The 10482-nt window shown below is 43.5% G+C and overlaps 1 protein-coding gene across 1 annotated transcript; it reads left to right on the top strand.

Moving 5' to 3' along the window:
- Positions 1 to 3463: 3463 nt before the first annotated feature.
- Positions 3464 to 10308, top strand: pqbp1 (polyglutamine binding protein 1). The gene is made up of 7 exons (XM_080734165.1): positions 3464 to 3552; positions 4441 to 4508; positions 5129 to 5240; positions 6209 to 6309; positions 6942 to 7118; positions 7735 to 7792; positions 8359 to 10308. Exons 2-7 carry the CDS (start codon positions 4442 to 4444, stop codon positions 8507 to 8509), a joined length of 666 nt encoding a protein of 221 aa, XP_080590291.1. The 5' UTR covers positions 3464 to 3552; position 4441; the 3' UTR covers positions 8510 to 10308.
- The last annotated feature ends 174 nt before the right edge of the window (positions 10309 to 10482 follow it).

The raw sequence follows: 10482 nt of genomic DNA, 5'->3' as shown, positions 1-10482 counted from the left end.
TGACAAAACTGAAGTCATTGTTTCTGGAGCCAAGGAAGAATGAGCCAAGGAAGAATGATTAATAGTGCTCAGCTTCAATCTGTAATGGTAAAAACCACAACCCAAGCCAGAAATCTTAATGTAGTCATGGACTCAGACCTGGATTTCAGCCACATTAAGGTGAATGAAGTCAGCCTACTATCGCCATAATGGAATAAAAGACTTACAGTATGTGGAAAAACTTGTGCATGCTCGCTGTACTGGACACTCTGAATCAGTTTGTCCTCAAATCTGCCCGCCTCCAGCTTCTCCACATCTATGAACACACTGAATCCAAGCACTTGGAGGTGCACTTTCAAAAGGCTGGCCAGCTGGGAGCCTGTGGTCCTACGGTAGCTGATGAACACATCGGGATATGAAGACTGGGCATCTGTGAGGCAGGGCTTACAGGGCCTGCATTTAGCTGCCAGGATTTTTGCCCAGTGGACACCTTTCTCGATGTGGCGATGGTGGTCAGTCAGGTTTTGAACATTGTCGATCCACTCCTGACTGAATGAGACCATAGGTATACTGGCAAAAACAGGGGTCCACATCAGCTAACCAATCAGCCAGGTTGCTTGGGTCACATGTGGAGTAGTTGGCGTAGGTCTTTAGCAAGTCTCTTAACCCCAGTGATGCAATGGTGATTCAATGTTTGGGGGGTCGCGAACGTCGCTCAACACCTACTATACAGGTCTATTGATATGCATATAGGCTCGTTTCTTTGTTAAAACAGTTGTCGAGGTGTGAACTTAGTGGGTTGCGAGACCCCGGCTCAGAAAAGATATGGGTCGTCGGGGGTGCGCGACCCAAGACTACTGCAACACTGCTTAACCCATTTAGACCTGAGGCCGATTCTGAAAACGCCTTCTAAAACCTAACCTAAGGTTTCTGAAAACTACAGCAGCTCGTCACTATGACTCTAACACAACCCCACCACTATGATTCAGACATAACCATATAAAGGCCAGCCGGCATGTTTTGAAAATATTACTGAAAGGCTCACAAGAAAGGAACAATTGAATCTGTTATCTGTAGACATAATACAAATCTCCATATATGGACATAAAAGGGACACAGGTTGATACAGATACAGAGATCTCCATATATGGGCACAAGTAATTATTATAGTACTTGGAAGCTAGGATAACCATTTATGGGCATAAAAGGGGCACAGACATACAGATACAAAGGTTTGACAATTGTTTGAAAATCCACTCTGCAAATAACTCCCTAGGGTCATGGCGATACTCATACCACAAGGTTGATTGATGCCTCGTGGGTGGACAGTGGGCATCACAAATATAACATCCAGATGTATTTTTATTTTTATATACTAGGGGGCTAGGGGGGAGCCAAGACCCGCCGGCACACCGGGCACGTGCCAGACCTCTGGGCCAGTGGGCGCCCTCATAACATACAGATTTGATTGGCTCTTCGGGCCACAAAGAGCCTGAAAGAGGCCATGAAAATATAAATGTGAAGGCGGCCTGAATATATTGTGGATTCATTCAGATCCACATAGCTTAATTTTTGGGCAGAGACTCACGTCTTTCTAGCCTGACACTCAATCATTTCGTTTCACTCCATGAATCGCCTGAACATATCTTTTTTAAATGGCCGTGGTTAGCGATTCAGGGGCTGGAGCCAGTCTTTCTAGTCCTCATCAGGTTTTATAGCACTTGACTGGTTCTTATTTGGCGCTTTTTTAGTTTTGGTTCTTTTAGCACCCTTCGGTGGGCAGAGTTGTGAAGTGTGGACACGTTGGTGTCTCTTTCGACCTCCTAACTCATTGACACTCTTGTCACACTGTGAATCTCTTGTCACACTGTGCACAGTTATTCTTAAACATACAGGGCTCTGATGCCTGACAGCTGTCGCGGGTTCAAGTCCCGATCCCGGCGGCCTTTGCTCCATGTCACTCCCCGGTTGTTCACCGGTGTGAAGGCGCTGGTGCGTCTTCAGGTTACTTGACAGACTGAAACTCTTGTCACACAGTTTACAGCTGAAAGGTTTTTCTCCTGTGTGGATTCTCAGGTGCGCCTTCAGGTTGCTCAACACGTTGAAACTCTTGTCACACTGTTCACACTGGTAAGGTTTTTCTCCGGTGTGGATTCTCAGGTGTGCCTTCAGGTTCCCCAACTCGCTGAAAGTCTTCTCGCACTGCTCGCACCGGTACGGTTTCTCTCCGGTGTGTTGGCGTTGGTGTGACTTCAGGTTACTCAACACGGCGAAGCTCTTGTCACACTGCTGACACTGGTAAGGCCGTTCGCCAGTGTGCTGCCGCCGGTGTGTCTTCAGGTTACTCAGCGCACTGAAACTCCTGTCGCACTGTTTGCACTGAAACGGCCTTTCTCCGGTGTGGAGGCGCCGGTGAGTCTTCAGGTTACTCAACACGCTGAAACTCTTGTCACACTGTTTACAGTTGAAAGGTTTCTCTCCTGTGTGTGTATTCTGGTGCGTCTTCAGGTGAGTTCGCTGACTGAAAAACTTGTCGCACAGTTTGCACTGGAAAGGTCTTTCCCCAGTGTGGAGACGCTGGTGTATATTCAGAGTTACCAACTGACTGAAACTCTTGTCACATTGTTTACAGTGGAAAGGTCGTTCTCCAGTGTGCACACGCTGGTGTCTGCTAAGAGCACTCAAATGACAGAAGGTCCTGTCACACTGTTTACAAATGTGAGTTTTCTTTACTTCTCCCTTCTGAGTTTTGGGAGACTGTTGATCACTGGATCTTGGTTTCCCGTCTGTGTCTTCTCCTTGTTTCTGGCTGGTCACTGAGCTGGTTACGGTTTGCTGACAGCTGGCTGTCGAGGGGATCTGTCCATCTCTTTGCATTTGGAAGTAGAGTTCTTTGTGGTTCCTCTTCATGTGTTTGTGGAGCAAGACCTGGGATGGGAAGGTGAAAGCATATGGACATTCAGAACAGGAGAAAACCGGAGTCTCTGGAGACCTGGACATCACTCCTTCCAGAAGTGGCGGTTCATCAAAGCTGCTGCTATTCATGGAGGCGGTGATGGGGATGGAGTTGTAGGTCTGTTGGGTGCTGGAAGATGTTTATCTTCTCTTTCTCTCAATCTCTCTCTTTCTCTCGCTGCAGACACTCTCTCAGAACAGGATGAAGTGGAAATCTAACTACATTTTCACAGTTTATATAAGCTGACCAGGCAGCTCTGGTATGACATCACTCACAACAACAATGCAAATGTTGCATTGCATTCTAAACAATGCCAATTTGTGCAGGTGATCGACGTCATGAACCTGCTGTTGTACAAAATCACTCTCTCCCAACTATTAGATGCATAGTGTCTGACGGTCTCCAAAGTACCATAACGGCTAATGTTCAACAGTGCGAGACTCATGAAAACAACATACATTTTCCCTTCTGCCTTCTGCACTCGGCCTGGCGGAGAATATCTAGGTGTGACGTCATCATTGCGCGCGACGGCAACGAGAGCTTTTTTTTTAACAACCGTGTGCGTGTTTACATTGTTCTACACGGTGTGATCGTTTGGTGTACTTTCATTGAACAAGGTAATATGTTAAGCTTTTATGCTTCGTAGCAGTTGCTTCATTTCATGAAGATTCTTTCAAGTGATTACTAAAGAACAGGGAGAGAGTGATCGCTGCTTGTAGCTGAGTGAACATTTCTTCCGGGGGGAGAAATGTTACACGCTCTTCGATGTGTTGGAAAAAGTATTTTATTTTATTTAGCAACAGACGGATGAAGGCAACCGTTTAGTATACACTAAATATTACAATATAGTGCGTATTGTATGCTGTTAGCCCGCAAGTATGCAGCCCTATTGCGGCTTCGCTCAAGTTAGCTGCAAGCAACAGCCATTCTAGGGCTACAAGCAACTTTGATGCTATAAATGCTTGTGGCGAATTCAGGCTGTTTCAAATTATGCAAAACATTGTTGTGTTAAGAAGACTAACCAGTCCAGAACCATGCTGCATAGCCATAAATATATTCATCCTGACCTGTGGTGGGAAATCAAAACTAAACATTCTTTTACTGACACTGCATAGTACTGTGTTCTAATTGTCTGTCATTCAGTGTTATATGAGCTACTTAAATGGTTTCCTGTGGAAATAAGCTTAGTCTTTTCTAGGATCTCCTTTTAGTAGACCTTGTACCAGTGAACTGTACCGTCATGAAACTGTACCTTTTTCTATGCAAACTTCTAATAAAGTCTTCAATCAATCAAACGCCAACAGACAAATGGTGGCAAATGTTGTCTTTTGGCATAAAGTATGTCAGCAAAACTAGACACATTAACATGTATGTAACCAGTTTGCTGACTAAACCAGATTGATTGGCAAACTGCTGAATTTGAGGAGGAGGGGAGGGGGAGGCATTTGAAAATGACTCTGTTGTCCTGCTGTTTGCATCTGTTCTAATGTTTATCTTCTCTGCAGGATGCCTCTGCCTCCAGCGTTGTTGGCTCGCTTGGCCAAGAGAGGAATTGTGAAGCCTTCAGATCAAGGTAGCCTTATGTAATTATGAATTTGGCTGTGTCACGAGTCGTGACACAATATCTGATTTGGTCTGCCACTTGTGCCAGTCGTGAGTCACGACTGGCCCAGTGGCAGACCAAATCAGATATTTGGCCTATCCAGATTGGTTTGATCAAGTTTGAACAGCAAGAAAACACGAGGGAAACTTATTTTTGCTCATCAGATTTGAGACACATGTGGTTTTAAAATCTGATGTCTAAGTCTGGGGACTTCGGACCACGTCGCTCACTGAAAATAGCAGATCTGTTGTTACGATGCTACACATTGTGAGCTTGTCAATCTGCTATTTTTGGTGAGTGACATAGTGTGTGAATTATTACAGACTCCTATGACATTAAATCGCTAACACAGCAATCAATGCAGATAGTTTGACGATGTCTGATACACAAATCTGATCTGATCACTTGCAAATAACAGTGTGGACAATCAGTTAGTCCTAAAGATCAGATTTGATGAACTAATCGGGTTGAGCTGCGGTCTGACAAAGAATACAAAGCCTTTATCTGGTAGGCTACATGCAAACATAACATTTACCTTACATTTGATGATTTTCATTTACCTTTTGATGATTTTGTGCTTATCCATCTAGATGGTGATGAGGAGATCATTGCAGAGGACTACGATGATAACAATGTTGATTATGAGGCCACCAGACTAGAAAGTTTACCACTGAACTGGTACAAAGTATTTGACCCCGTTTGGTAAGTGATGGCCGTAAAATCTTCATCTGATCATCACCATAATACACTTTTATAAGACATACAGTGGCTTTGCACACAAGAATGACTTTGCATGATGAGATGATGTGATGTGTTGCCAATTGTTTTTATTTTATTTTGTTTTGGATTTTAGAGCTCCATCTAACTAAATTTAGTTAGGCAAGTTTTCAAAGCACATTTTATTTGTATTTTCTTGAAATTACAATTTAATTAATTGTGTACTTTTTTAATGATAGATTTGTTTTGTTTGTATTATAAGCATTTCTCATATATGATTAAATAACATTTATTAAAGTTAAATAAAAGTGTCACATTACATTATCATAAATATATTTTGAGTGGCTGACTTTCCTGTGTAGTGTGAAAATAGCAAGTGACATTGACCATTTTAAACATGTACAGTAGCTATAGCTATTATGTGAATGTGTTTGATCACATCTGTTAGTGAAACACACGTTATAAAGGGGAGCACACACTGGACGCGGGCGGCTGCGCAGCGCCTCGTTGCGGTATCGACGCACGTGAAGTGCCCCGCGGTAACCCCAACTGGATGCGGCACGCTGCCACACAGCACATCCTTTTCCCCCCGGTGGGGAGAACCATGGGAGAACAGCGGCGTATCGGCGAGGCGGCAGACCCGCGACTGCGCGCGTCTGGCGCCGCCGGTGTTGGTTAGTTCATTGAAAATAATGGGGCCCTATTTTGTTGACGCGCCGCTTCCGTGCCGCCTCCGCGTCTGGTGTGTGTTCCCCTTAAGACTGCAAATGCAGAAGAATACAAACAAGTGCACACCCAGCTCCATATAGAAACGGCTTCATAAGGCCAAAAGTTGGTGAGGTTAATAAATCATCTATATGGAGCTGAATGTTCTGTTGTTTGCCGTTTTCTTGATTGGTATTCACAGCGTCTCTTACTGCTGTACCTTCATGACTGCAAATTGCAATCCACAGTGGCCTGCCGTACTACTGGAATGTGGAAACGGATTTGGTGGCCTGGCTGTCCCCAACAGACCCATCTTCTGTCATAACAAAACCTGCCAAGAAGCTGAGGGGTATGACCTTTGGAGCTGTCACAATTATGACATTTTGCATGACGATAAATTGTCTCTCAAATAATTGTGATTAACGATTTAATTGTGTTTTTGTCGTTGACAATTACATTTCTGTTTGGCTTTTAGGCTTTGAAGTTGCACATGGTAGATATATGACACATAACCTAAACATACAAAGAAATTACTGACATATTTGACAACTTAATTCTTAAAAAATAACATTGATAGTGTAGATATGACACATAGAGGTAACCTAAATATACAAAGAAATTACTGACATATTTGACAACTTTATTCTTAAAAAATAACATTGATAGTGGAAATAGCCGATCTACAAGCTTGTGACGCGTTGTGAGCTTTAATCTGGAGCTGTAATCAAGTTCTTTAAACCGGAACACTTGTATTTGTTGGTCTTTAATGACTCGGATGTGTTTTGAATTGTTAACTACTTAAACTCTTTATACTTTGTTGACAAGGGTTCCCCAGGGGTCTATACCTGGCCCAGCTCCTCGTGTCTCTCAGATCTAAATGATCTAAAAGGTCACAATGTGTCGCAATCAGTACATGCCCAGAATTTGAACTCCTGGGTTCATGTGGTTAATGATATTTTGTAACCTGTTGGTTCTTGCCAGTGGAGGGAGCAGAGGACCGAGTGGAGCGGCCGTTTGAGAAGCCAGACAGAGACATAGAGCGGGTGGTGGTGAGAGAGAGGGAACGGGAGAGAGAACGACTAGTAGACAGAGATGACGGCCGAGACCGAAGGAAGCAGAGGAGAGAGGACGTCGCTCCCTACAGCAAGAATAAGAAAGGTAACGGCTGCATCCACGTTCTGCTGAACAGCGCGTTTCGCTGATTTAAAATGAGCCCAATACGGAACTAAAACTTCCTATGGTTGGCCGCTAGTTGCGCTGTTTTCCCCCTGGTCGGTTGCAAAAAGAATTGTTCTCCATTGGATCCCATTCATTTTCCCCTTTCGTGTTCTAACCTTAATTAACATTTTCATGAATACTTTATGGTTCCTATCGCTAGTTAAAAATTGCCTTTCAATCACGATGATATGCGTTTTGTGAAAATAAGGTCCCATTTATGTTAAAATTGATGATAAAGTTGCGGGGGGCGTGACCAACTAAACTGATACCAGCCGGCTGTGTTCTTCTTCGTGTGCTGTATTTCGGGAGGCTCCGACCACATTCTCCCATGTATCCCTGCGGTTGCACGTGACCGTTGGCAGCCAATAGCCTCCTCTGGTTGCATTTCAATCTATGATGGCAACACCCATGCCAAGGACCCATATTGTGTCATTTGCGCTGCATAGAAACCAATGACTTCGCTTTGTCCATATCTTTTATACAGTCTATGGTTTTCAATTACTGTGAATATTGTATTCGGTATAATACCTGGAATTGTTACATCTCTGTATTTCAGGAAGAAAAGATGACGAGATGGACCCAATGGATCCTAGTGCTTATTCTGACGCTCCAAGGTAATGAGGATGACCTAATCTTTTTTACTATACAAGCCCTAGCCCGTTTGACCAGTTGGCATGCTATTCTGCAGGGGTCTTCAACATTTTCAGGCCAAGGACCCCTTAGTTGAGAGAGAGATGAAGCAGGGACCCCCACAACCTCTCCATAGATTCCATATAGTTGCATTGTTTGACAGCACAATCGGTGTATTTTGGATTCATGTCAATTTGTGTTTTCAGATATTTAACCACTTGAACCGTCTATACTTACTAAACTTGACCTTTCACTCTGTACTTAATCTGCTCTTTTTCCCCATTACACCAAACCTCTTTGCCGAAAATAGCCGATCTACAAGCTCACAACGCCTCGCAGCGCGAGGCGTTGTGAGCTTGTAGATCTGCTATTTTTGGCTAACGTTCTCAAAATATAGACGCTAGGGTTCAAGTGGTTTAATATAAAAAAGGAGAAAAAAAAAGCTATCACACAGAGATTTGGAGGACCCCCTGTAGTAACTCTGAGGACCCCCTGTTGAAGACCCTTGCTATACTACTACTGTATGAATACCCTCCTTTCTTGGTTCTAGGGGCACGTGGTCCACTGGCTTGCCCAAGCGTAACGAGGCCAAGACGGGCGCAGACACCACGGCGGCAGGGCCTCTGTTCCAGCAGCGGCCGTATCCCAGCCCGGGTGCCGTCCTCAGAGCCAACGCAGCCAATAAACCACCGCCAGAGTGACCAGAACTCCAGAACCAACAGAAAGAACCCTGACTCCTTTTTGTTGAAGGAGAATTCCGGACTACGTGTTTTCTTACTGTGATCCGATGTTATAATATCCCAGACGTAAGCCATTTACCATGAGAGGGAGTGGGTTTTTGGCTGATTTACCACTGTTTTAAACCAATCAGAATCCAGTATTTGAACATGTGACTAGAAAAAGTGGTAGAAGAGTGGTTTTTAGTTCTTTTTTTTCACCGTCCACCGATCATGAGCATTGGGGTTTATCGGTAAATCGCTTGGAAAGGATGTCATCCAAAGTCCACTTTGAGTCGCTGTGGTCCATTTGGGCCACAAACACTGTGGAGGGTATTTCTTCATTCTGAACGACAGATATGTACAATTTCGTAGTAATACAAATAAGCGATTTACCCATAAACCCCACCGCTCGCGATCGGAACTGCGGCGGACTCGGGATAAAAATAAACCTGTACCATTTGTTCTGGGATATTATAACATCAGGTTAAGGTAAGACAATGGGTAGTCCAGAATTATACTTTAAAGCTACTGTCCCTCAATTTTGTGTCCGTTCTCTCCCTCGCTGGACAGAGGGAGTTCACTGCAACCAGACGGCGTAGATGCCGTATTGACAACCATAGACATACTATAGTAGCAGTTAAATAGGCCACTCTGGTCGTACATCACCGGTATAGTGGCAGGAGAATCTATGTAACCCCACTGAAAAATGTCTGTTATATACAAGTACCTAAAAATAAATGTTTTACAATGATAACTATTAGATAAGGTGTTTGCAGCGACCAATTCTTTATCAACTTGTATATTGATAGCACCACATCTAGTGTCCAATCCGGTGCTTTAAATAACTGAGATTGTCAACCAGTACAGTAGGTGTCCTAGCCGACACCAGTGTGTCTATGGAAGAACTTTATTTGTCCATATTTAACAAAATGGAAATTGTCTTTGGCACACAGGCACTGTCAGTCAGTAATCTCAGTATACAACAATAAAAACATACAGAATATTCAAATGCGTTAAACTATAAAATGCATTCCCATAACGCTGCAGCAGTGATCAAGGGCTGTAGGGATTGGATGGAAGAGCTATTTAAAACATTTAAAATGTCCACTGCATTTGGCACAAACAATGTCTTGTAACGGGAGAGTGTTTTCTGCTGGTGTTTCAGTCAGAGTGTATCAAAGGGTGCGTTCGGAAATGCGCACCGGGTGTGTGCTCAGTGTAGTGAGTGCCTAAACCCAACCCTAATCCCAAACCTAACCTCAATAAAACTATGCCTAAACCTAACCTCAGTAAAACTATGCCTAAAACTAACCCTAACCAGAACCGGTGCATATTTCCGTACGCAGTCTACGCACCCTTTGATACACTCGGACTGAAACACCAGCAGAAAACACTCTCCCGTCTTGTAACCCTTCTTTTTTGCTAGAGGTACTTTAAGCCTCCTGCCTGATGGTAACAGGCAGTCATATAAAGAATTGTATTAACATTCTTTGTACAGATTGGTTAAAATGCTTTGTTCATTAAACTGACTCCCGGATTGTAGCTTGATGTGAATTCTTCCATGTCAGACCAGAATCCATCATTGCATTAAGTGTGTGCGCAGTATCTTCACATACTGTACTGTTAAAGCTGCACTGTATAACATTACTCTTCTTCTACCCTGGATTTGAACCTGGTTTCCTGTGCAAGTACTGACATTTTTACCATTGAGCTAATAGAGCCTGCATGCTTGCTCAGGATGAATTGAATCTTGACCATCAGGTCACAATCTGTGTCTTGGGTCAGACATGGCCTTTGGACAATCACAATTTTGCAATAGAAGAGCAGGGAGACAAAATACAATCACCCCAATTGTATAAGTTATATTGTCCACCAACAGATAAGTTACACAGTGCTGCTTTAATGTCCGGATATTCTTAACTGTACCACCAGTGAATCCATGCTTTTATTTTTAG

The sequence above is a fragment of the Nannobrachium achirus genome (assembly GCF_963921795.1).
Source record: "Nannobrachium achirus genome assembly, chromosome: 9".
Classification (NCBI taxonomy): Eukaryota; Metazoa; Chordata; class Actinopteri; order Myctophiformes; family Myctophidae; genus Nannobrachium; species Nannobrachium achirus.
Note: the sequence above shows the minus strand (reverse complement) of the source record. Positions and strands in the feature narration are given on the sequence as shown.

Excerpts from the sequence above, each read along its gene's own strand:
- pqbp1 (XM_080734165.1), top strand. The coding sequence starts at position 4,442 with ATGCCTCTGCCTCCAGCGTTGTTGGCTCGCTTGGCCAAGAGAGGAATT. Across the intron at positions 5,241-6,208 it reads AAAGTATTTGACCCCGTTTG|TGGCCTGCCGTACTACTGGA; the intron begins GTAAGTGATGGC and ends TGCAATCCACAG. Across the intron at positions 7,119-7,734 it reads CTACAGCAAGAATAAGAAAG|GAAGAAAAGATGACGAGATG; the intron begins GTAACGGCTGCA and ends TCTGTATTTCAG.